The sequence below is a fragment of the Macrotis lagotis genome, chromosome 8 (genome assembly GCF_037893015.1).
Source record: "Macrotis lagotis isolate mMagLag1 chromosome 8, bilby.v1.9.chrom.fasta, whole genome shotgun sequence".
Taxonomy (NCBI): domain Eukaryota; kingdom Metazoa; phylum Chordata; class Mammalia; order Peramelemorphia; family Peramelidae; genus Macrotis; species Macrotis lagotis.
The window spans coordinates 143,632,515-143,657,883 of record NC_133665.1 but is presented as its reverse complement, the minus strand read 5'-3'; the positions used below and the strand labels follow the sequence as shown (position 1 = coordinate 143,657,883).

The 25,369-nt window shown below is 49.3% G+C and overlaps 2 protein-coding genes and 1 long non-coding RNA gene across 9 annotated transcripts in view; 2 read left to right on the top strand and 1 right to left on the bottom strand.

Annotated features, from left to right (window-relative positions):
• The window catches only part of MTMR14 (myotubularin related protein 14), a 51,496-nt gene extending 38,871 nt beyond the window's left edge, over window positions 1-12,625 (top strand). For 2 of the 5 annotated variants that reach the window (XM_074198630.1, XM_074198629.1), the window contains exons 15-19: window positions 924-982; window positions 1,304-1,442; window positions 2,199-2,378; window positions 8,607-8,762; window positions 12,064-12,625. In XM_074198630.1, coding sequence (XP_074054731.1) covers window positions 924-982; window positions 1,304-1,442; window positions 2,199-2,378; window positions 8,607-8,762; window positions 12,064-12,244 — 715 coding nt within the window. In that variant the 3' untranslated portion in view covers window positions 12,245-12,625. The remainder of the gene's footprint in view (window positions 1-923; window positions 983-1,303; window positions 1,443-2,198; window positions 2,379-8,606; window positions 8,763-12,063) is intronic. The other 3 variants (XM_074198632.1, XM_074198631.1, XM_074198633.1) reach the window with 2 other exon arrangements.
• A 696-nt stretch (window positions 12,626-13,321) lies between these two features.
• On the top strand, window positions 13,322-22,042 carry CPNE9 (copine family member 9). Of its 2 annotated transcripts, XM_074198636.1 has the most exons (20): window positions 13,322-13,397; window positions 14,401-14,441; window positions 14,696-14,742; window positions 14,875-14,978; window positions 15,087-15,123; window positions 16,051-16,127; window positions 17,216-17,279; window positions 17,445-17,548; window positions 17,743-17,847; window positions 18,026-18,067; window positions 18,457-18,532; window positions 18,791-18,844; window positions 18,965-19,026; window positions 19,289-19,335; window positions 19,640-19,821; window positions 20,217-20,344; window positions 20,579-20,681; window positions 20,776-20,833; window positions 21,104-21,177; window positions 21,539-22,042. In XM_074198636.1, exons 1-20 carry the CDS (start codon window positions 13,330-13,332, stop codon window positions 21,716-21,718), a joined length of 1,653 nt encoding a protein of 550 aa, XP_074054737.1. In that variant the 5' UTR covers window positions 13,322-13,329; the 3' UTR covers window positions 21,719-22,042. The 2 variants fall into 2 exon arrangements, with proteins under 2 accessions (XP_074054737.1, XP_074054736.1); XM_074198635.1 differs by having other exon boundaries at window positions 18,791-19,026.
• Window positions 18,138-25,368, bottom strand: LOC141496277 (uncharacterized). Of its 2 annotated transcripts, none has more exons than XR_012470993.1 (4): window positions 24,391-25,368; window positions 22,011-22,138; window positions 19,967-20,082; window positions 18,138-19,342 (listed from the first exon to the last, which is right to left on the bottom strand). It is a non-coding gene; the product is annotated as an uncharacterized LOC141496277 (long non-coding RNA). The 2 variants fall into 2 exon arrangements; XR_012470994.1 differs by having other exon boundaries at window positions 19,991-20,082; window positions 24,391-25,365.
• Between the last annotated feature and the right edge of the window lies 1 nt (window position 25,369).

The following is a 25,369-nucleotide window of genomic DNA, read 5'->3' as shown; positions in this document are numbered from 1 at the left end:
TCTGGCTCTGGAATCCAAACAGCTTGGAGTTAGAAGATAAGTTCGTTCTGAAATCCTTGATGTTTCACAAATATTGTTAACCTACTTTGGGCTGGGTGTTCAAAATACAGATAGAGAAGTGTTTGCACTTTGGGGAGACAAGCATATAGTTAACAAATATCATACTTCAAGGTATATGGAGAAGTACTGTACAAAAAATAAATATGTTGTTTGAGAGGGAAAGGTGCTAGTAGTTGGGGGGAAAACTCAGAGTTGCTACAGCATTGGACCCTCATCTTGGAGGTATTTTCTAAGTTAAATAACAAAGAGTGCATTCAAGACATGGGAAACCCCACTGAAGTGATGGAGATAGGAAGTGAGAGCCATGTGTGAGGTATAGAGAAAGTTGTTACAGAAAAATGGAGGATCTGTGGGGTGAGGGAGGAGTTAAGGGGTCAAGGAAAAAGTCAAGGTTATAAGCCTGGGAGCCAGGAGGAACGGGTATGCCTTTGACAGAACTGGAAAGCTAGAAAATAAGGGTAAGTTTGAGGGGAGAAAAAGCGTAATGAGTTAACATTTTAAGACTTGGTGAGTTTGAGGCCTCAGGCATCTGATTTAGAATGTTTGAGAAACATTGGGGATGCAGGATTGCAGCCCAGAGTGCAGCTCAATTGCCTTGGTACGTGATACAAGTCCAGGTCAGAGCTAGGGAATGCCCAAGGGTTGCCAGTCTGTGGAGAAAAGTTAGCCACAGGCCCGGCAGTAATTCTGACTGCTTGAGTGCTTGAGGAACTTGTCCTTCAGCCCTTCATTGGATACTGGGTAGATCTAGGCTCTGCTTGTGTTCTGAACAGTTAACTGGGAAAGGAACAGCCAGGCATTGACCTTCAAACTTCCTGATGTTCCCATCTGTGCTGTCAATGAATGTCTCTTTTTCTCTCCAGAAGGAAGAGCCTTCCAGCCAGAGACACGGGCTTCACTGTAGACGACCTTTATAGCCTGAGTGAGTCATGGGGCCCCTGTCATGTTGGGGGTTGGTTTGCAGGCTGAAACCCCTAGGCCTTGCAGCAACTGGGTTGGAGAGATGGTTCAGGGGCTTTGGGGTCTGGTGCTGTTATCTTTCTCTTCTCAGAAATGACTTCTTGGGGTGGCTAGGTGGTATGCTAGATAGAGCACTGGCCCTGGAGTCAGGAGGACCTGAGTTCAAATGTGGCCTCAGACACTTAATAATTACCTAGCTGTGTGGCCTTGGGCAAGCCACTTAATCTCATTGCCATGCAAAAAAAAAAAAAGACTTCTTTTTTTCTCCATTGGCCTCTTCCAGAAAGGAGGGACCGGGGAAGCACAACCAGTCTAAGTAGCGACTTTTCCCTCGTCACTGAGAGTTCCCCAGGGGCAACTGGGAGCTTCCCCTATGAACCTGTGGACCCAAGTTCAACAGCAGCACAGACACAGGCAGCTTGGTAAGGCACCAGCCTCGAGCTGGCCCCAATGCAGGTGTAGCCATAACTAGCATGACTGGGGCCTCAGCTGGAGCACAAGAATAAAGGGGACCACCTGAGGCTAATAGACAAAATGAAGCTTGGTTCCTCTAGTGACTTGGCTGCCCCCTCTAAAGCTAACCATCTGCCAAGGGGCATCACTGGGGTCAAGTGTATACCTCAAAAGATGAGGAGTCTCTTTGTATGGTGCTGTTGACTTCCTGTGAGTCTGCTGTACCTGCTGGGATTGGGGGCATAGACAATACTTTCCCCTCCAGGGAAAAGGAGAAGTAAAGAGATGTCAAGCAGGTTGTACCAAAAGGGTTGATTCCTTATTTCCCTTCCATTAGGAAATAAGGAAAAGGCAATGGTTAGTTAAAAGGACAGGCTTGGGGTGGGTCAAGAAAAGGGAGCAAATGGAAGAATGGTGCCTAGAATTTGAAGGGATATAGTCTTCCAGTGCTTCAGAAGCCTTTCCTCTGATTCAGTAGCCATTCCCCTATTTGTTTGTGGGCAAAAGGCAGACTGTTCCATTATGTCCCTTCCTTAAAGTTTAGAGCAAACTTTGGCCCTTAAACCCAGTAGTTCACAAACATTTGGTATTCTGAGGCACAAGGCCAATGCAAATGTACAAACCTCTTCCAGGTAGCTTTCTTTTTAGAAATTAATTTTGAGACTTTGAAACTAGAGAGGTAGACTTGAAAGAGCATCTCCAGGTGACTGCTACTTACTCTACAGGAGGAAGAGTCATTCATCTTCTCCCCAGACTGTGCCCTGGACCCGTCCCCAGCAGTCAGAAGACAGACAACCTTCCTATCAAGGGATTGTGGACGCCAAGTTTTCCAGTTCCTCATCCTCTAACCATTCTGACAACTTTTTCAGAACAGGAAGCAGTCCCCTGGAAGTCCCCAAAACCAGGTGAGGTGTTTGAAGGCAGCAGAGTAGCTGCTAGTGGTGGAGCCATCTGTGCTGCCTCTTTTCTAGGGAGTGCCAGTGCATACGGCATCCTTCCCCTAGCTTTAGCTAGTTATTGCATTCTGCTCTGTAGGTGGTTTTGGCAAGAGTATATTTTATCATCCAAAAGAAGCCCCATTGGTGTGAAAACCAAATAAACAACTGGAAAGTAATTATGACCAGAAATTCATAGGTGATAGCCTTATAAAAAGGCATTGGTATTGGGTGTCTGTCTCCTTCCCTCAGGGACGGAAATCTAAAAATGTGCTGGTCAAGGCTTGAGGCTAAAGAATTCCAAAAAACAAGCTACCTATGATGAAATAATGTCTTTAAGGTCTGGAGACCTTCTAGTTCCAGCTCTGCCTTAGTCTACTTACTTCTCTCAGGGCCTCCACCTTCTCGGTTATAAAAGGAGGAATTTCTCTGCTCTCTCAGAGGAGAGTGAATCCAATATTAGACTGAGTCACAGAGCTCAATAGTGTTGATGTGGCTGGCTGTGGAAGAACACAAGGAGTAACAGGGAAATGATGGTTAAGCAACTTTTGACCTGATATAAAAGGAAAACTAGAGCAACTGGAATGGTAATGGAAATGAGAAGTTCAGTGATTCCCAAGGAAATGATTTTATGATTAGAGCTTGATTTAATCTTGAAGAGATTGAAGACCTTGTGACTCTTGGCTGCCCACAATCTTCCATCCTATTCACCTTGCTGATTTACTGCTTGCCCTTCCCAACATGATCAGTTTGAGAAGTCGTGATGGCATTCCTCTTTGCTAATCTGACTTTAATAGACCTCAATCAAATAGTGGACAAATTGTCAACTATATAACCCTTGGGTTAAGATTTCAGAAAATTAGTGTGATTAGTCCCTTCAGATTGGACTCTGATGGGATCCTGTGTACTTGCAGCTAGGGATTAATTTTTAACACATGTCCTATTAATGTGGATTAGAGAACTGGATAATCTTGGTCGTTTTAGGTTCTGTATAAGCCTATTAAGCTGATCCTTTCTTTCTTTCCTCCCTGTAGAAGAAGCCTTAGATTTGGGATGGCTGGAGGAGGAGGGAATTAGGATTAGGAAGGAAAGCGTCAAGATCAGTCAAACAAAGTAGCCACTGTCACTTGTACCTTCTGACTTCCAAGTTGTCTTGGGTTAGAGTCCTGGTTCTGGTGCCCAGCAGCTTCATTATTGGCTGGGAGCACCTTCAGAAGAGTGTAAGTGTGTTGTCTTCAGGGTTTTTTTGTTTTGTTTTGTTTTGTGGTTATTTTGGGTTTTGGATTTTTTAAGGAAATATCATGTTGTGGAGCCAGAATCTTTTAGGGGCTCTGCTGACCAAAACTAATGGTGGAAATGAGTCTGGAAAGACTTGAGTATAATAAAATTTTGTTCACTTAAATTATCGTATTCATGTCATTGGGGAAAATAAAATCTCAATTCTTCATCAGTTGGTATGGTTCCTGATATCAGTTCTTTATCAGTAAACATTTATTTTTCCCTAATGTCTTAATTTCAAAACAAAACACACCCACACACACATGAAAGATCTCTATTGAATCCATTCATTCATAAGTCAAGAATCCTTTAGTAATACAATACTATGGTTTTATTATAAAACAAATACATCTGTACATAGGTATGTATACACATGTGGGAAGGAGATAGTAAGTTTTCTCTATCCTAATTTTCTTTAAATGGAGCTTTTTTTTGTTTTTTGTTTTTTGTTTTTTTTTGCAAGGCAAACGGGGTTAAGTGGCTTGCCCAAGGCCACACAGCTAGGTCATTATTAAGTGTCTGAGACCGGATTTGAACCCAGGTACTCCTGACTCCAGGGCCAGTGCTTTATCCACTATGCCACCTAGCTGCCCCCAGAGCCTACTTTTAATAAGCAAAATAAAGCACTTCATTTAGCTTTTGAAAGAGAAATTTGCATACTATTCTACTGTGTCTACTGTGATCATCCTGTTGGCAATGGTCACTGGAGCAGCATTTGGAGCCCATGCTTGGGATGTGACTGAATATCTCTAAATCAACCCTAATGATTGATAGATGTTCCTTGAGGGGAAGAGTGAGTCCCTGAGCACTGCTCCTGCATAGGAGCTCTGGCTTTCTGTTTTATGTTGCAGTTCTTGTTCTCTTCGCCCTGACCCAACATGCAGTGTCTCTTAGAACCAGGGGGAGACAGTCAGAAATAGGACTGCCATCTCCAAACTGGGGTCCTCAAGTTTTTGACTTGAGCTTGCAAGTCATCCTTGTGTCCTTTTACCAGTGCCCCTTACCTAATTTGTTTTTATGGACAGATGTTAGTCTCTACTGGCCTTTCTGGGAGCATCCTTTATTCAACAGATGTTAGACTAGCCCCCTGCCCTGATCCCTAGACTGGATTAGATAGTCAGAAATGTTGCCTCCTTACAAAAGGCCTGGAGAATGCAAAGTCTTTCAGGCGCTATCCTTAGTTTGGTGCCTCTGTTACTCTAGTACTGGGTAATTGGTTTTGTTCCTCTATGTGTGCTTGCTGAGTTGGAAGGGACCCCAGATACCATATTGTCCAACCAGAACAAGAGTTCCTATGACAACACTCCTACTAAGGGTTCTCCTGGCTGTTCTGTAAGGTCTTTAGGACTCCCATAGCCATCCCCTCCCAGGGCAGCACATCCACTTAAGGGTTGCTCAGAATGCCAGGTCATCTGTCTCATTAGACATAAGTATCTCCTCAACTTCTAACCCTGTGCTCCTAAGCTCTACTCAAACAGAACAAGGCTGAATGTTTTCCATTTGTTAGTGGAAGTACTTGAAGAGACCTAGCATGCCTTCTCCCAGGCTTGTCCTGCCTAAATCATCCTTCTGAGTCATCTCAGCCTATCCTCATATGACACAAATTAAATTCTTAGGCTTACAGTATAACTGGAAAATATATGTTGTAATAGATAACTTTGACAACTCCTATGTGCCAAACTGCAAATCATTTTAGTTTTTCCACTTGTTTCCTACAACAGTCCTAGAAAGTAGGTACTATTATTGTCATTCGTGTTTTACAGATGAAGAAACTGAGTCCCAGAGAAGTTAAGTGACTTGCCCCAGAGGCAGCTAGTTAGTGTCTGAGACAAGAATTGTCCTCAAATCTTCCTAACTCCAGGCCCAGTGCCCTTTCCTGTTCCAGAGAAGGGTGGCTGGGAAGAAGAAAATACTCACTTAACCTTGAGCAAGTTATACCATCTTTGGCCTTTAGTTTACTCATCTGAGGGTTGGAATTAAAGATTCTATAAGGTCCTTCCCACTCTAAACCTATAATCATATTATATAATAGGATGATTTAAAAAAAAATAAAACTTCTTACCTGCCTTATAAATGGTATACAAGTGAGAGTCCAAATGCCATATATCCAACACCTTAGATCAAGCTGTGTGACCTTAGGCAAGTCACTTAACCCCCATGTGGCCTTAAATTTGGGGGGTTTTTTGTTTGTTTGTTTTTTTTTAGATTTTGCAAGGCTAATGGGGTTAAGTGGCTTGCCCAAGGCCACACAGCTAGGTAATTAAGTGTCTGAGGCCAGATTTGAACCTGGGTACACCTGACTCCAGGGTCAGTGTTCTATTCACTGCGCCACCTAGCCGCCCCCTCCACATGAGTTTTTAAAAAATTTTATTTAGGGTTGGCACAGTGGATAAAGCACTGGCCCTGGAGTCAGGAATACTTGAGTTCAAATCCGGCCTCAGACACTTAATAATTACCTAGCTGTGTGGCCTTGGGCAAGCCACTTAACCCCATTGCCTTGCAAAAACCTTAAAAAAAAAAACTCATGTGGAACTTGTTTTATAGTATTACTTAGAAATTAGATATTACATGGAAATCAGAAATTTCTCCTGATAAGTAACGTTAAAAGAAAAAGTTTGGCCTCTTGAAGTCATATTGCACTCACTCATGTCCCAGTGCAGTCTCATCCCCACAAATATCTTTATGTCCTCTTCTTTCTGTCTTGTTTCACCTACTGTATTGCCAATGACTACTGCTATGCTAGGGGAGCAGAAAAAAAGTTATTGATGGGGCAGGTCTAACTAGATTGAATTACCGTCTCCCTCCTCAGTGTCCCTTTTGGTTCAAGACTTGGAATATAATTTAACTCAAACATTAAAGTATACTGTGTAATAATTACTTAGGCATTGAGTAAAATGTTTTATAAAGGTAAAATGTTTAGCCCTTGAAGTACCTGGTTCTCTTTAGACAAATTTTGATGTGTTCAAAGTTTCAGACTTCTTCACTCTCAGTGGATGGTTAAAATTTCTAAGTATTCTAGCCACTGGATGTACCGGATCTGACTTTTTCATTTTGTCATTTTTAATACCTGATTCTTTTTTCCAAGAAGATTGAACCTAACAAGTCAGCTTTGATTCCAAATCTTCCATAATGGTGGAGGAAGAACATCTGAGGCAGATTGCACGATGAAGGGTTTAAGTGTTTTTTGTCACTCCATAGAGAATCATCATGGCATTGGTAGTCAGAGCAGTCCAGCCAGAGGGGTGGAGAAGGTTTCTACTGCTTTACCAGTTCAATAAAAGATACATACTTGAACTCTTAGCTTCAGGTCTTGGTCATACAGGACTCGCTAGTTCTTCATTTGACACAGATCTGTAGCAAATGGTCCAAATTAGGTATTTGACTGGTTAAATGGCTCTTTTTTTTTAAACTACCTTATGTTAAGTCTATTACCCCATGTTTAAAAATGAGGTACTCCTATCTCCTGCAGTGTGATTGAACTGGGCTGGCATAGGTTCCCTGCCGTATCTAGCTAACAGAACATAGCCTCTCCTAGCTTCAGTCTTAACAGCTGTCTCCCCAACCCCTGTGCAGAGCACTTTTAGAACTGGGCAAGAAGAATGTGTTCCAGAAGGGTAGAAGTGGGGGGGGGGGTAAGGGAGGAAGTAGGAGGGGCTCACCAGATTTAAGGTAATCTATATTTCTCATCCTGGATTCAGAATTGTTTCATGTTGGGTGGGTTCTGTGTTGCTAGCACTGAGACTCCACGTGACATTCAGCAATCATGAGCCAAGGGCAAATGCAGTTCTACAAATCTTGTTCTGCCCTTGTTTCTGAGGCCCAGAAATCCTTCCCACAGTTCTTGTTCTTTTGGTATACAGTAGCCAAGCCACAGGATCAGTAATGAGTTTAAAGGGAAAGACATCAAAGAATCCCCTCCTCTGGGGATTTGGAGCTACTTTGGTGAGTCTGGGCCCAGATGGTACAGACAACGTTTGAATTTTGCCCATAAATGCCAGCTCCACCTGCTGTATTAGGCTTTACCCAGGAAGCAGTTAGTAAAGAGCCCTAGTGATTTCAATAATGGGTAAAATGGAGTGAGGAGGACTGCTTGTTTATTGATAATCTTCTTGTTCTCCAAAATAAAGCAGTCATTCAGTTTTCCTGACTTTCATAATCTTGCAAATGGGCCAACCCAGATGCTGGGACTATTGCTTCTAAATAGGAATTAGCTTTTGGAAGCGTTGGTAAGTTGCCTGTGCAAACAAACAATAGTCAAGTCTTAGGAAGAACATAAAGTTGTGTTTTCCGCCTTTATTCTTTGCTTTCTCAGATGCCCAGGGACAGGCATTGCTTTCTCTGTAAGATTTTTCTATGGACCCTAAGTCTCTGGATCACTTCCACATGCTCTGAACCATGTGCTTCCAGGGTGGTGAACACCTATTTCTCAGGTGAAAAAGACTTTCAGCTTTTGTTCCCTTCTGATGCTATTGAAGGACCTCTCTGAATCACAGGATGCCCAGTCTCCTTCCTTGATCCTGCCTTTCTGTGGTGGTCATTCTGCTGCCAAATCAGCCAAGAGTTTCTCTTAACTCTTCAGGGAAATCTCTTTCAGTCATCCACCTCTTGTTTCCATATAGCCACTTACTTGGGGCTTGGTGTCTTTGGTTTCACGGGTGGTCTCCTCTGTCCTCAGAATGTTCTGCATGAGGCTTTCCAGTAGGATCAGCTTTCTCAGCCACTATCCATCTGGCTTCTTTTCACTTTGACGGAGAGATTTGACTCGCTCTGACCTTTCCAGAGCCTTGATGCCCAGAATGATGTAACTTTCTTCCCCCTTGCTCTAACTTTGGTCATCCTGATGTTACTTGGAAGAATCAGGCGTGTGACTGATTGGCACTGATTGCACCATCTCCCCTCTCTCTTGTTTCTCTGCCCCAGATCAGAGGACCACTCCTTGCCCGGATCTTCCATCTCTACAGACTATGGCAGCTGGCAGATGGTAACGGGCTGTGGCAGTATTCAGGAGCGGGCAGTCCTGACCACAGACTCCTCTCTCCCTTTCAGCTTCTCGGATGAGCTCCCTAACAGTTGTCTGTAAGTGCATTGAGAAGGCAGGATGCTGCCCTGCTGGGGTCGGAGCTGGTTGTGTGGAGAAAGCTGATTATCTGGGGATTCAGAGACTTACCTGGATCTTACCTGCCACCAAGTTCAATGAGTTCTGTTCCCAAGGCCTCTTTGGTACCTGCCTGGGAAGTGTTTTGGTGTCATGTTAAATCCCCCTCCCAGCTTCTGAAGCCTATCGGCAGCCTTCTCAGTGGGGGTGTTCCCCAAGGGAAATTTCTGTAGGCTACAACTATAGAGAGTTCTATTTCTGTTCAAGCCTTTGCATGATAGAATCTTTTGAAGGAAAGGAATGTGGGAGAGTGAAGGCAAGCATGTGGCTTAGGCCAGACATGAGAGGAAGCTAATTTGGAGCTTTTTGGGCTAGATGTGTTTTTTCCTGACTTGCAATTAAATTAATTTTGCCTCTGAATACATCTTTGCAGAAGACAGTCCCAGAAACACACTGGTTCTGTTACCTAGATCTAGTAGGTTACTTAGTACAGAGGGTTTCAGCATGTCTTGTGATTCCTGAATTTGGGGGCCTAGTTTGGAAGATTGACCAGCAACCAAAAACCACCTCTTCTTGGTATGCTGCCTCATATCCTTTAAGCTCACAGTGGAAACATCTGACACTAAGTTCTTGCTTTGATCTGGAACCTTTTCTTAAGGCTGTGTGGCTATTCTGAACTTGTCCTCATATTCCTGAGGAGGACACTTTTAGAAGAGATTGTCTTGTTTGGGGAAGCTGGAAAGGGACATGTAATCTCTTAGCTGTTACTAGAATGTTTCCTACCTCTAGTTTGGCCACTCAACCATCCATCTGGTCACATCCCCTAGCCTTCCAAAGGAAGGGTCAACTGTTCTATGTGAAATTACATTCCTCAATGGGGAAGACTTGGCTGTGACCTTCGGAAAGAATGTCTGTTATCAGTCTAAGAAAGATGGGACTAGAGAGCCCCTTATGTGGTTTGTGGTTGCCTTTTAACCAGCAGTTCTCTTCCTCCTCCCCCCCCTCACCCCTAACTTGAATCTTCTTCCTTCCTTCTTTTTCTACCATTCTGTCTCTAGTGGGGAGAGGAGCAGCTCCCCTGGTGTGAGGAGCAAGAACTGCTTAGACCTGTGGACCGGAAATATCAGTGGAGAAAGAATTCCTTTCTCCCAGAAATCTATGACTAGGAAAACTGGTCACTGTGAGAGTCTGCTCCTTGGCCCTAGCTTAGGAGCTCCTCCTGGATATCTGGCTGAGAGCCAGCCTTGAAGTTTCCACAGACCAAGCCATCTCCTGGTGGTGCCTGATGATCCCTCAGCCTTTAAAGAGGCTCTCTGCTGGCTTCCTGGTTGAACGGCAGTGTAGACTGGCCCAGGAACAGCCCTTGTTCTCTTAAACCAGGTGTGGGCACCTTTAGAAATTGTCCTGTAAGTGGAGTAACCATTTTCTACTTGTTCAGTACTGTACTAAGATAAGAAGCAGATGTGTCCCAAGTGAAACTTTCTCTGGGTATTAGAAAGGCAGTTCTATATTGGCAAGGTAGCCATCCACTATAGAGGGGAGAGCCTTTCATCGATGTTCTCATCTCATTAGCTCAAGTGCTGAGCAGGAGAGGTGGTTTTCTTCTCTTGTGCCCTGGGCTTCTCTTTTTTCCTACCCCACCAAGCCATTTTCCTTGTGATTCAGGGGGTCCTGAAGAGAAACTTGGCCTTGGTCTGCCTGACCTCTTCTGGGGGGTCCTCTAAGCTGGAGAGGTCATTTACATCTAAGCCAGGACATAGCATGTGATTGCTGATCGTCTTCTCTTGGGTATTCTGTTTCCCAGTCATAGTGTGGTGTTCCTAATTCCCTTTTTTTTCTTAGAAGGGACTTGAAAAGCTTGGTATTGTGATGAAATTTTCATGTCCCCAGTGAGATGGTGCCCGAGGTTGGAGTTTGCAAATCACAAGCTGACGTAAAATGAAATTTCCATGTGAAGCTTGCTCTTTGTAGAAGTCTGAATTCTGGATGCGTGTTTTATTCTCTTGAATTGGGAATGTGATGACAAAGGAAGAGCTGGCTGATCTTAGCAGCAAGAGAGCTGTACCCCTTCCTCTGAGGGGATGTAGGAAGGAGATTTGGGGGCCTGACTTGAGGCTTTCACAAGAGCATCCAAAGACAGGCAGAGGCTGATTTTTTTTTTAGCTGCCATCCATCCCTCTCACCTGTCATTCTCTTTGACCTTTGTACTTGTGATCCATACTTAAATACATCAGCTGCAGTGGCCTTATGAAAAGGCAGCTTCCAGATTCTGCTGCCTTGTGTCTGATCTTTTTTTTTTTTTTTTTTTTTAGGAACTGAGGATAGGCCTGTTTTTCCTTCATTCATTGTTAAACAGAGCCAGAGAAGGCTAAAGAGGCAGATTTAACCTAAGCAATTTGTTCTCCCTTCCTTGCAGGGTTTTTGTGAGGAAAGTAGAGCCCAAAACTCTCAGCAAGGGAATTGTTGATAGAGCAGGTGGAGTGTATAGAGGGGCCCAAACAGGCACCAATATTAATTTTGCCCTGCCCCCTATCACCCAGTCCCCAAAGGAATGACTTCCTCTAGCCATGGAGGATATGAGCCTCACTGATTGAGCTAGAACTGACTTGAGCCTGAATTGTAAAACCAGCATTTTAGAGAAAGGTCTCAATGCTGAGTAGTTTTGGGTTCCTGTATCTAGAGGAGAAAAATCTGCCAGTGAGACACGAAGGGCATGGAACCCTTGGAAGCTCAGTTTGCAGTTGGTAAGGCCTCTGCATGGGGATGGAGCTGGCAATAGCCCCACATGGCCTACAAGATTTGGGGGGGAAATCATTTCTTCCATTGGTTGGGGTTCTGCACCTTAGCTTTCTGATGCCTAATCATTTTATTGTTTTGCTTACAGTAAGATAAGAACTCCCTGAATAAATCACATCCCTAAAAGAAGAAACTATTGAGTCCCAGGGTCATTCCAGCTCAAGTCCATTTGTCTCAAGCTTTCTTTTTGTTTTTGTGGTGGTGCTTTCAAGTGCAGTTCTGGGATGACCAGTTGTGAGACTTTGTAGCAAAAGCTTTTTTTTCCCTCAAGATATGGAAAAGAAGCCACCTAAAGTAGCTCGTGTCCCACTTCTGCAGGAAGGTTGGATGGCTGGGGGTGGCAGCAAAGGAGGTGGCTCTTAATGCTTGGGCCAGGGGTGCTGGAAGATGGGAAGAAGCAGTTGTTCTGATCACGTGATCCCCAAGTATGACTGACCCAGGATGACTTGTGTTCCTCTTTCTAACTCTACCCCCACCCCGCTCCAGGCTTACAGCACCCACGGAAAGGGAATCCAGGCTGGAAGAAGTCCGATCTACTTTCCTGGCTACCTACAGCAGCACAGTGGGGCTCCGGGCAGTGACCCCCAGTTCCTCTGGGGCCATCGGAGGCCTCCTGGAGCAGTTTGCACGGGGTGTGGGACTTCGAGTATCCGGCAGTGCTCTGTGACCCACCGTGGGCTCCCTCCCTCCCTTTCTCCCCAGCTGAGCCACTGGAGGAAGCTGAGCCACGAGAGCCCTAAAAGAGGGGGTCTTCCTTGGGGCAGCCGACAAGAATGTGCCCCAGCTGTGGGCTGTCTGCAAACTGTCAACTTGTGACTGTGACCATTAATTGCCCCGTCCCCTTTTGTCTCTAGCCCTGCCCACCCTCCCGGTCTGTCCAGTCTAGTCTGGCTGATCGTCCTCTCTGGAACCTGCCCTGCCAGGCAGCATCTGGGGAGAAGTCCCTTGGTTTTTAAGTGGGGGGGAGGGGGGTCACTGGCACTGAGGAGAAATGATTGTGACACAATAAAATGTTGGAAGCAAGTGATTGATTGGAGGGGTTTTCCACGCCCAGTTTGCACCCCTGCATTGCCATTCTCGACTCCCGTCTGGCCGCTTGGGAGACCCCGGCCCACCGTGGCGCTTGCGCCTCCACTTGCGGTCAGAACAGCTCCCCTAGGCTGGGGAGGGGGCCCGGAGAGGCCGGGCGGCAGCGTGGCCGGGCCGCAGGCGGCTTCCGCCGCTGTTTGTGGAAGACAGCCAAGCTGAGCTGTGCGTCCCGTACCTGGCTCCTGGGGAGCCGGTGCTGGCGGCTCCGGGGTCCGGCGGGGACGGGGTGGGGGGTCGGTGCCCGGCCCGGGGGCGCCCTCCCAGCTCCACGCGAGGACACCCCCCCCGCGGCGGTGCCGTTCAGCACCAGAGACAGCGGCGGGACCGCGGCCTCGGGAGCTGCCCCTTGGCCCCCGCCGGCCGGGCCGGGGCGGGGCCGGGGGCGGGCCGGGGCGGGGGCCCGGGGCGCCCTGCCTGCTCCCGCTCGGGGGCTCGGGGCCGCCTGCCGCGGGACCGGGCGGGGCCTGCGCTGCCATCTGGAGCCCGCAGCGGCTCCCGCGGGCGGAGTCCGGGCGCCCGAGCGGCAGCGGCAGCGGGCCCGGGGCCGGCAGGCGGGCAGGCTGGGCTGGGCTGGCCGCCTCCGCGCCGCCCCTGCACGTGGCGTGGCCCCCGAGGCCCGGCCCGCCGCAGCCACCCCGAGCCCTCGCCGCCCGGCCCCGAGCCATGTCGTTCCCCGGAGCCTCAGACCGCAGCGTCCCGGCCACCAAGATCGAGATCACCGTGTCCTGCCGGTGAGCCGGGGGCCCCGGCGCCCAGTCCCGAGCCGAGCCGCAGCCGGGAGGGGGGGCGGAGGAAGAGAGAAGCCCGGGACGGGGAGAGGGCTGAGCCGGGGGAAGGGGCGAGGCGAGCCGGAGTAGAGGGATCTGGGGAGTGGCCAGGAGGGAAAGTTGGGGCGCAGGAGGCTTGGGGGGGGAAGGAACTGGGGACCAGGCAAGGGCTGGGAAAGCCAGACAGGTGGGGTTAGGGAAGAGGAATGGCCGGTGGAGGCAGGGAAAAGAGTGGAAAGGGAAGGACTAAGCGGAAAGCAAAAGAAAATGAGAGGGTGGGAGAGTCCAGCTCTAGGAAATGGGGGGCAGAAAGTGGCGGCGAGAGAGTAAGGGAGTGGGGGGTCGCCAAGCAGCTGGCGGAGTTCCAGGGCCTCTGGCGCTGCCTCCCTGTTTCCGCGGATCTGGGGTTCAGCCCCCAGCCCAGCCCGTGGGCTCAGAGAAGGGGTCGAGGTAAACACAAAGCCTGGGAGGAAAGTAAAGGGGGGTCGAGGCGTGTGTTTGGGGTGACGGCACAGATCGAGGGTGATGGAAAAAACCAAGAAAGGACTGGGAAAGAGAAAGTTGTGGACCCCGCCTCTGGTCCCTGCTGTTCAGAACCTTTCCCACTTCCCAAAAGCTGGCTCCTAGGCTGCTGCGGTACGGTGCGGTAAGAGGGGCTGGGAGGAACCGGCGCGCTGTCCAGGGTCCTGAGGACAGAGCCTAAAGGGGTCGGAAACCCCGAGGTCTGAGGTTCCGCTCCCAGAGCGCCCTCCTCCCTTGGACCTCGGTCCAAGGGCTGCGTGGCCTGAGCCTCGCCATCCCCCCCCCCCCCCGCCACTACCGCTATGCGTCTGGGGGGTCCCGGGGTGGAGAGAAAGAGAAAGCACCTGGCCCCCAGTTGGTCAGTCTTGCTCTTTCTCCTGTTGGTCTGGTCTTTTGTCTGTCCGTCCATCTCTCTGTCTGCGTGTCTATGTGCTGCTTTCTCCAGGAATCTACTGGATCTCGACACCTTTTCCAAGTCCGATCCCAGTAGGCAACTGGTCCGGATTGGGGGCCCAGGGGCAGGAGGAAGCAGAACCAGAGTGGGGGGGTGGGGGAGGGGGAGAAGAGTGGAAGTAGGGCAGGGTATTGGGAAACGGGATGGTGGGTAGAGGCTTAAAGGGGATGAGGGTGGTATGCGGAGGGCCCTTATCCTCCTGATGCTCTGCCCGGCTGGGTGAGGGTGGTCTGGGGGATCCCGTGGAGCCCGAGAAGCGGGTAGAGCTAACAGCCTGTCTCCGCAGTGGTAGTGCTGTTCACTCAAACTCGAGCCAGCCAGGAATGGCGGGAGGTGAGTGTGTGGGTGGGAGGGCATGAGGATATGATGGAACTTCTCCCCACTTCTCATCTCTGAGGGAGGGGCCGCCATCCGACTGGCATGTCAGGGTTTAACCCTCGATTCCTAAACACACGCACCCCCCAGTTTGGAAGGACCGAGGTAATCGACAACACTCTGAATCCAGACTTCCTTCGCAAATTTGTGCTGGATTACTTCTTTGAAGAAAAACAGAACCTTCGCTTTGATGTGTGAGTATTCCTCCTGGCTCTGGTCCTCTGCCTCTCCTTCCCACCCCCCGGACCATCTCCCTCATCCGTACAGACAACTCAGACCCGTTCCCCTGGCTTTCTTCCCAGGTACAATGTGGACTCCAAAACCAACATCTCCAAACCTGTGAGTGATGCCCAAGCCCCTGCCTTCCTAGCTCTCTGCACCTCAGCTTTCCTCCCCTCTCCAAGGTCCCTTCCTTTCTCTCTCCCATCTTCTTTAGACCCCACCTCATCCCTGCCCCGCCCCCACTCCCCCCACTTCTATCCTGGTGCATGACTAGTTCTCTTCTCTCCTTTGGGTTGGACAGGGCCATGGCATGGCACAGCCCAGACACTGGGTGGCTCTGCTGGCCCCACCTACCCTTGTTTATGTCCCGTCTTTCCTTTTCCCTCTGCCACGGCCACCGCCGGGACCCTGCAGAAGGTGAGAATGAACATAATCGAAGGTCACAGAGATCCCTTTTCAACCTGCTGCTCCTATCTCTCACCCTTGGTCAAGGTCTCCAGAGCAAAAACGGGCCTTGGTGATTCCCAGAGCTTTGCCCTTTGCTCACATGCCCTGCAATGGATCTAGTCCTTGGGCAAGGCCCCCTTTCAGTCTTCCTTTCCACATCCCCGCGATGTGGGCCGTTGACAGTGACACAAGAGCTACCCAAACTAACGTGGCTAGCAGTGCATGTGTGGCCCCCAAATGCTGCTCCCTGAAGTGTGGTACTAAGAGCCGCCCCAGAGACACCGACAAAACACAGGTCATTAAGCCTTTCTCTGTACTGATCCTCTGCACAGACAGCATTTCATGTTAGAGGCAGTTTGGTGTTTCCCAAAGTCAAGTACTGATCCTGACACATCCTAGCTCTGTTAAGAGGGCACCGGTCAGAGCACCCAACTTCCGCCAACAATCCCTGCTGTTTCCTTCAGAAGTCCTCACATTTACTTCCTTTCCTGAAAGGACTTGGGTCTCAATCCCCTTCCCCTTCTCCTCCTGCCCTTCAAGGCCCTGAGGATCATGGGCAGACTTCACATTACTCTTGACTCTATGTCGCTTCTACAGGATTTCTTGGGACAGGCATTCCTGGCCCTAGGAGAAGTGATTGGAGGGCAGGGCAGCCGTGTGGAACGATCCCTCACGTAAGCTCAGTTCCTTGGAGTAGGGACGGTAAAATCTTTATACTCTAGGAATCCTCCACTCAGGTTCTCTGTTATTACCCAAGAGTGGATGAGTGAGAAGGGAAAGGTTTATGAGGGGGGACAGAGTCCAGATTTCACCCCCCCAAAAAAATCTATAAACGCCTTCCCCTTGGGGCCCCCATCCCAGCCTGTCATTATTCTAGTCTCTTTACAACCTGCTGCCAACCCTTTCCAATCACTCCCTCACTGAAACTCTGCTCCAATCCCTGTTCTGATTGTCCCTTGAACTCATGACAAGCATTTCCATCTTTACACCTTTGTCCTTACCGTCATCTCTTGCCTATAATAAGCTCTAGCCTTCTTCATAAATTCTATCTGTTCTTTAGAAGCTTGACTCAAGCCCTAGCTACAGCATGAAGCCTGGTCACATTGCCAGAATCCTCCATGATCTTTCCCTTCCTTGAACTGCCCTAGCTCTCCTACTACCAAGGTGACCTCAACTCATCTCAATGGACCCTTAAAATACCCAGGAGCTCCTAGACCTATGCTACTTGTCTCTTGAGTGACCCTGGGCAAATCACTTTGGTTTAGCCTGGATCTTCCGTGGTAAAATGTGAGATTTGGACTGAGGACCACTATAAGTTTCCCTCCAGCAACAAATTTAGATTCTATGACCCAGGGAGACTTAAAGGAGACATGACATGACCCAACCATTGTAAGGACTGTCCTATGGAGAAGAGCTGCTTCTTATTCTGACTTGACCTCAGAGAACAGAACTACCAATGAGTAGAAATTATAGGGAGACTGATTTGGGCTCAGCCTAGGAAAGAATTTCTTGACAATTAGAGCTTTCTAATAGAATGGAAAGCCATGGAAGGTAGTGACTTTGTGATTATTCATAATATTTAAGTCATGTAGACTAGAATTTGTTTGGTATAGTAAAGGGAACTGAGGTGGCACGATGGGGCCCCTGAGAAGGAACCTGAATTGATTCCAAGGAGTTGGACCATTCTGGCCCCTGTCTCCCTTCCTCAGGCCCTTCCCTCTTATCTCTCCTCCACTTCTGATCAGCTCATCTCTGTCTCTAGGGGGGTCCCTGGGAAGAAGTGTGGATCCATTCTACTGACTGCAGAGGAGCTCAGTAATTGCAGGGTCAGTAGTTCATACGTCTGCCTCCCTTCTTCTGTTTGTCTTCCCTCTGGGGGGAAAACTCTTCAGTCTGGTTGACTCTTCCTGGCTTTCTGTTATCCAAGCTTCCTCAGCAGGTGTCTGGGGGCAAACTGTACTCCCCTTCTCCCTCCTGTCTCCCATTCCCAGGACATTGCCACGATGCAGCTCTGTGCCAACAAACTGGACAAGAAGGATTTCTTTGGGAAGTCTGATCCTTTCCTTGTTTTCTACCGCAGCAATGAGGATGGCACGTGAGTTGTCACCCAGGGGACAGAGTCAGGGATGGAAACTCCAAATCCCCCTTTCACGAAATCAAGTGCAAAGGGAATCGGGGCCCACTGTCCACTTCTCATCTGTGCCCCAGCCAGTGTCATTCACCATGTCCCAGGAGCCCGAGGCCTCCCTGATGTCTGGCTCCACCTTTGTCATGTCATTTCCCACATAGATTCACCATCTGCCACAAGACTGAGGTAGTGAAGAATACACTGAATCCTGTGTGGCAACCCTTCACCATCCCTGTGCGGGCACTGTGCAATGGAGACTATGACAGGTTGGAATGCTGCCCATTGGACAGGGTCAGGAGGGGCCGAGGGGCGGGCTATCTCAGTCTGGTGTGGTTGCACCAATCTCTCTTAAAGTGAGGTGGGCTCTAGGCCTTGAGTGGTGAAGGGAAGGGGATTTTACCCAAGAGAAACTTCCCTGATCACATTAATTCTTCTGTGTTTTAGGACTGTGAAGATCGATGTATATGACTGGGACCGAGATGGAAGGTGAAGCTTCACCATGTTCCTTCTTCTCAAAGAGCCAGTTCCTTTTTTTTTTCACATATAAAAGCAGTACTTCAAACTTTGATAGTCCTTTATGGTTTATGAAAGTTTCACATATTTCATTTGATCCTCACCACAGCCCAGTGAGGTTATCATTCCCGTCTGACATGTTAGAAAAATGAGACTTAGGAAGGTGACCTGACCTCCACATTTCTGAACTGCTAGGCCAATAATTTTCCCCACCATATTGTTCTGTATTTTTTCATTTACTTTTCAATTAACTAAAATTCTGTTCTCCTGGGAGACCTGTTCCTAAAACCTGAAGAATAGGGAGTCATGAGCTCCAGCAGATTGCGTCTCCCCATCCAATCCTGATTTATCTCTTATCGCAGCCATGACTTCATTGGAGAGTTCACCACCAGTTATAGGGAGCTAACAAAGGCCCAAAGTCAGTTCACAGTGTATGAGGTAAGATGTTGCCACCTCAAGCTTGCAATAGTCCTGTTTTGTGCCCCCACAACTTTATCTTCTCCATCCAAATCTCTTGTGCCTCCCTCTCATCTCCTCCATTGCTTCTCTCCCCCTTCAGCCACTGACTTCCCTGCCCTATAAACTTATTCCCACAACCATCTCTGAATCCTCAGAGTCAATCCTTGCTCCATCCAGGCTGATTGGTAGCATGTGCCTGTTTAACTACAATTTCTATTCCCTACCCCCCCCTTCCAGGTTCTCAACCCTAGGAAGAAATGTAAGAAAAAGAAATATGTCAATTCAGGGACAGTGAGTACTATCTGGAGCCCTGCCCCAGGATCATCTCTTTCTTCTTCCTCTTCTTCCTCCCACAACACCCCCCTTGTCTTCCTTCATACCATCCCTAGGTCTTTGTTTTCTTCTTTTCAGGTGACACTACTCTCCTTCACTGTGGATTCTGAATTCACTTTTGTTGATTATATCAAGGGCGGGTGAGTCACTGCTCATGGGGTAGCTCCATACTTCACCCAGGAAAAAAGGATCTTAGGATTTTCCCCCCATGAGGATGAATCCAGTCACACTCTCCCAGGCTCTCTTGGAACACCAGCCAAACCACTGGTTGCCTAAAATGGCACCCGCAGCTTGCCTATGTAGCATGTGCATAGTATGTAGGGATGTAGCAAAGTTGGAAAATGGAAGCCCATCTGGGCTCATGAGAAGAAACATAGCTTCTTTCTCCTATCCTTTCAACAGGACACAGCTGAACTTCACTGTGGCCATAGACTTCACAGCCTCCAATGGTGAGTCCTGGGATGAAAAGAGAAATTTTGGAGGGACCATCAGGGCTCATCCTCCACCCAACCTGTTGGAAGAGCCTTACCTACCAACCACAGTGCAGGTTTCAAAAAGGATCTTAAAGGCTCATTCTTTCCATTTCTTCCATCTCCCCATCCTTGCCCCTCAAGAAGCCCAATGGGAGGAACCTAGCAGTAACCTTTCCATCTCCTTCTTTCTACCCACCACCCTCCCAAGAAGCCAAGAAGAGGGACTTAGCAGGGGGCCAGACTGAATGACTGAAGGGCTGGGGGTGCTGTATCTTGACAGGGAACCCACTGCAGCCCACATCTCTACACTACATGAGTCCCTACCAGCTTAGTGCTTATGCTATGGCACTCAAGGCCGTGGGAGAGATCATCCAGGACTACGACAGTGACAAGCTCTTCCCTGCTTATGGTTTTGGAGCCAAGGTGCCCCCTGAGGGACGCATCTCCCACCAGTTCCCTCTGGTATGGGCTGGAAGGGCCTGAGCAAGGGTCCTCTGGTCCTCCTAGCCCCTTCCCCCAGGTGACGACTAGGATTGCATGCTGCCTCCCTTTTCCATAGGATCATAGATTAAAGTTGGAAGGGACAGAGGTGGTCACCAAGTCTCACCCTCTCGTTTTCCTGATGAGGTACCTTGAGAATGGTTAAGTTCAAGACTGTCCTTCCTTGCTCTCCTCCAAGGCCCAGTCAGGTGTCCCCTCAGGGTTCTAGCTATCACAGCCTTTCTGGACCCCAGAGAGAAAGAGAACCCCAGAGATGCAAGGTCTTTTGTCTGCTCCCCCCCCCAATTCTACCTCTCCTAGCAATCAGCCAGAGTGACCCTCTTGAGCTAAGCCTCCCTTGGCATTTCCACTGGCAGAACAATAATTCTGAGGATCCAAACTGTGCGGGCATCGAGGGTGTACTGGAGAGTTACTTTCAGAGCCTTCGGACTGTCCAGCTCTATGGCCCCACCTACTTTGCCCCAGTTATCAACCAGGTGGCCCGGTATGCAAGGGGCAAGGTGGGTGGGCAGGAAAGGAGCAGTGGGTGGGCAAAGAAGCAGCTGGGGAATGCTGACTCCTGAAGGGATCGTGGCAGGGAGTGGGAATTATCTATGCCACCTGCAGTGTTCTGAGGAGTTAGGGGGTGGGGGAGGATCATGGGGATAACTGGGGCTCTTGAAGGTCTTCTCTGAGGCTAATGTTCTGGGATGGCAACTCTGTCTTTGCTCTTGCTCAGGGCTGCTGCAAAGGTCTCCGATGGTTCCCAATACTATGTGTTGCTCATTATCACAGACGGGGTGATCTCAGATATGACACAGACCAAGGAGGCCATTGTCAGTGTGAGTTAGAGAAATGGAATGATTGGGAAAGAGGTGGGTCTCCCTTCAGTATGCTCTTTCTCCTAATCGTCTACCCCCTTTCCATTCCCTGTAGGCCTCCTCGTTGCCCATGTCCATCATCATTGTTGGGGTGGGGCCAGCCATGTTTGAAGGTGAGTATGAGGGGGAAGGCAAGCTGTCTGGACAGGGAGGGCAAGGTGTTCCACAGGCTGTTGGTCTTAAGGGAAGGTATGAAGAGAGGCATGGAGATCCAGAGCTATTCTTTGGGGCCAGCTCTCAAAATGAAAAGGGATAGAGGCTGGGGCTGCTTTCATGCTTGCAAAAGGTCCGGGCCTCAACTTTGTGAGATCATAGCTAAGGCTGGGGATGATCATGAGGAGCCAAGCCAAAACTCAATGAGAAGAGGTGTATCTTTTGTTTAGCAATGGAAGAACTGGATGGAGATGACGTGCGCGTATCCTCTCGTGGGCGCTATGCAGAGAGGGACATCGTACAGGTAGCTACAGGTCATGGCATCACGAGTGCATGTGTGTTTGTACAGAGAGGAGCAGTATATAGAGAGAAAACTGAGAGGAGGGGAAGCAAGGGCTCTGACAGCTGAGCTTTGAGCCCACCTTACCAAGCCTGTTTTTTCTTTCCCTCTCCCTGGTCAACTTGGCTCCTCTTTCTTCTCTCCTCCATCTCCCACCGTGCTCATCACCTCCTCTTCTTCCACTGCCAAGTCTGCTTTTCCCCTTGCCTCTAATGGCCCCAAATTCCAACCTCCTGATGATTTCTCCCATTGTCTTCCCTCCTTTCTAATATGCCCATTTCCTCTCCTCATTGCCACTCCTACCTTCTCCTACTTTCTATTCTAGTTCGTCCCATTCCGAGACTACATTGACCGTTCTGGGAACCAGGTGCTGAGCATGGCGAGACTGGCAAAAGATGTACTGGCTGAGATCCCAGAACAGCTGCTATCATACATGCGCACCCATGATATCCAGCCTCGGCCTGCCCCCAACGCCAACCCCAGCCCCACCTCCTTGCAGCCCTGAAGGGCAGCCTAGCTGCCCTAGTGTTTTCTGGGTAGTCACCTAGAAGGCTGGGTTGAGCTGGGCTGGGCCCAGCTCCAGATCCCAGAGCTGAGAGTCAAAGGGTTAGCCTCCTATCTAGCTGCCCTCAGAGATTCCTGCCTCTAGATGGTGGGTGGGGATGACTGAGAAAGGCATGCCACACCCTTCCCCCATCCCCAACCCATGCCAAGCCAGCAGGGTCCTGGGGCCGCAGCTGAGTCCAGCTACCACCAAGTCTTTATGCCAATAATAAAGCTGAGCTTTGCCCTCACACCTGTCTCAGGAGCTTGATGGGGAGGAAGGAAGAATCCAACAGGGAAGGGTCCAACTAAGAAGTTGAAGCTGGAAGTCCTGGGGTTGGTACTGCAGCAGTAATTAGTGACTGAATTATCAGATGGCAACCTGGCAAACAGAGATAGAGTTTCCTTGGGAATTGGGAGGCAAGGATTAGAATAAAAGAACCACAGACCTCATTTTGAAACTCCAAAAGGCCCCAGAGTCCCTTGGGGATAGACCTATCAGTTACCTTCTTTATCCCTGGCATAGAAACCATATTTTTCCTCTTCTAGCAAACTGCAAATGGGTGCCCAAATTTGGCCCCATCAGCTCTAGGAAACGCAGGTAGAGATCCCTTCTGCATCTCCATCTTTTCCATCCCATTTCTCTTGCCTTGTAAGGCTTAGCCCCTCAAAGGGAGGAGGCTCCTTAGGACCAGAAGTCTGCCTCTAGTAGGTCTTAAGAGATAGCTGGTCTGGCTCTTATGTATGTGGGGTAAGGGCAGACAGGGAGGAATAAGGAGGTTGACAATGGGGGTAGTAGGGGAGGGTGGGACTGGTCCTGACTACAACTCTCACGAATCAGCAATCAGAATGGATGGAGCAAGCTGAGTAAATGGCCATTCCATAGCACAGGTTACTTATGCCTCCTTTCCTTTCAATCACATGCACAGACATTTCCATTCAAACAAAATTAAGTTCAAAGGAACTTTCTGGGAAGCCTAGGTGGAAAATTAAGAGTATTCTAAGTGGGAGGAATATACATATAATCAATGGGCTGATTGTATCCATGCAGACTCTAAGATCCTGACACTCCAGATGGTTCATTTTCTAGAGTTCAATTCAACCCTTTTGACATCAAGAACCTCTAAGTAAGGTTTTTCCTTCCTCCCATTCCAAAGAGCATCTGCATATATCCTGGAGGGTCTGGGGGACAGTGCTTCTTCAACCCAGGTACCCAAGCAAAACAGGGCTAGAAAGATGATAGCTCCAATCACAAGTCCCAGGGGACTTCTCCCCTAACCCCAGTCTCTACCTCTTCCTTCCCTATTCATTTTTTTTTTTTATATTTTTGCAAGGCAATGGGGTTAAGTGACTTGCCCAAGACCATACAGCTAGGTAATTATGAAGTGTCTGAGGTCGGATTTGAACTCAGGCCCTCCTGACTCCAGAGCCAGTGTTCTATCCATTGCGCCACCTAGCTGCCCTCCCTATTCATTCAATAACAAGCACTCATTAAACTGTACTATAAGGTGATGGGAATACAAACCCTGCCCTCAAGAAGTTCCCATTCTTCTAAGGATATGCATATGTACAGGTAAATAAACAAGAAAACATGAGAAAAACCATGAAGGAAGCTGAGGATGCTAAGAAGAGAGAGTGCATTCCAGGTCACAAGGGAGAGCCTATGCCAAGTCACAGGGAGAAGAGAAGGAATGCAGAATTCTGGATGCAGAATGTATAAAGGAAAGATTATGAACTGTCTGGAAAGTTCAGATGGAGTCGTATGGTGAAGACCTAAATGCTGAACAAAAGAGTTTAGAGTTTCTCCTATTAGTCATAGGGGATCAGCGGAGATTCTTGAGCAGGGGAGGGACATGGTCAGACCTAGTTTAGCAAAATTACTCTGGTAGAAGTATGAAGGAAAGAAGAGGCTGGAAATAGGAAGACCAATGAGGAGATGATTCAAGTGGTTCAGACAGGAAGTGAAAAGAGCCTGAACCAGAGTGACCAAAAAAGAGTCAAAAGAAAGGTTAAATGATGAACACTATGGAGGCAAAACAAAGTGTGGGCAGAATTCAGGAGAGAATGGATTGTTGAGGCCCTCGGCAGAATAAAGACAGCATAAACAAGTGTGGAAAGGAAGGGGAAAGGGTCAAGAGGGAAAATTAAATTCAGTTTTGAATATACTGAGAGATCTTCCTAAAACATAACGATGATCATAATTAGGCATTCACACAGAACCTTAAAGTTTATAGAGTACATGTATATCTCATCTAATACAACAAGCCTGTGACGTAGACACTACTTTAAGTTTTTGCAAGGCAGTGGGGTTAAGCGGCTTGCCCAAGGCCACACAGCTAGGTCATTATGAAGCGTCTGAGGCCGAATTTGAACTCAGGGACTCCTGACTCCAGGACCGGTGCTCTATCCACTCCGCCACCTAGCCGCCCCAGTACACACTATTTTTATCCCCATTTTACAGATGAGGAAACTGAGGCAGACTGAGCCAAGTGATTTGACCAGCTTCATAGCGCTAGTAAGTGGCTATAGCAGAAGCTGAATTTCTTCCTTTTGGAATTCTAAAGTTTTATCCCCTAAGCCACCTAGCAAGTCCACCCAAGTCACTCCCCTATTCGGGAAAACGGAGCAACTTGCCATTGTCCCGCTTCCCTCCAGGATCAAATGGCAAGTTCCGCGTCAGAGCCGGCGAGCCGGGCCTCCTCCGATGGTCGCTGTGGCCGTCTCACATTTGACGATCCAGGCACCGGGGTGCAAGTCTTACTTGTTAGGGCCGTGGGGGTGCCTGGTCACTCGTGTGTGGAATGCCCGCCCTCCTCCCTGCGCCCCTAACTCCCCCGGCCTCTCTGGAGAGGGCTCCAGTCCCATCTCGGTGCCCAGCAGCTAGGGCCTCCCTCCTGCAGGTCTCCTCCCGTCTGTCCTTGTTAAATAGGCGGCTGCTTGCAGACGCTCTCCCCATGGCCAGCGGTAAACCCTCGGCTCTTTGCCTGTTCTTGGCACCGTCCCCCAGGGGTTCACTTGCCCCTTGGCACCCGCCCCGACTGACTCTTCGCGGCAGTCACGGCGGCTTGCATTTCTGTAGCATCAAGCACCTCGGTTTAGGCTCCGGGGGCGGAAGCTGCTCCTGCCCCATCTACAGATAAGGAAACTGAGGCAGGCAGCGCGACTGGCTCAGGGCGCACTGGAGGTCGGGGCCCGACTCCCCGGGGTCGCCCGGGCCCGCCGGGCCGCGCGGGGCTCGGAGCTGTCCAGCAGGGCTCGGGTTCTGGCTGGGGGGGGGGGGCTCCGGCCCGAAGTGCGCAGATCCGAGTCCGGCCCCGGCCCCGTGTCAGGGCCCCGGGATGGAGGGGGCTAGGCCTGAAGCGGGGGCGCCTCCGCCGCCGCCCCGATCCCGGCCCGGCCCCTCTCTCAGCCCCGGGCGCTGCTTCCACCCTCCGGCCACAGCGGGCGGGCGCCCGGAGTCCCAAGACTTGGATTCGAGTCCCGCCCGCAGAGCGACGCCCCCCCCCCCCGCCCCGGGCCTCGGTGTCCTCCTCTGCAAACTCTGAGCCCCGCCCCCCGCGCCGCCTCCGGGGGCCCCCGGGGAAGGACCCGGGCCCTCCTCCCCGCCCCCCGG

Excerpts from the sequence above, each read along its gene's own strand:
- CPNE9 (XM_074198635.1), top strand. The coding sequence starts at position 13,330 with ATGTCGTTCCCCGGAGCCTCAGACCGCAGCGTCCCGGCCACCAAGATC. Across the intron at positions 14,442-14,695 it reads CTTTTCCAAGTCCGATCCCA|TGGTAGTGCTGTTCACTCAA; the intron begins GTAGGCAACTGG and ends CTGTCTCCGCAG. Across the intron at positions 14,743-14,874 it reads CCAGCCAGGAATGGCGGGAG|TTTGGAAGGACCGAGGTAAT; the intron begins GTGAGTGTGTGG and ends CGCACCCCCCAG.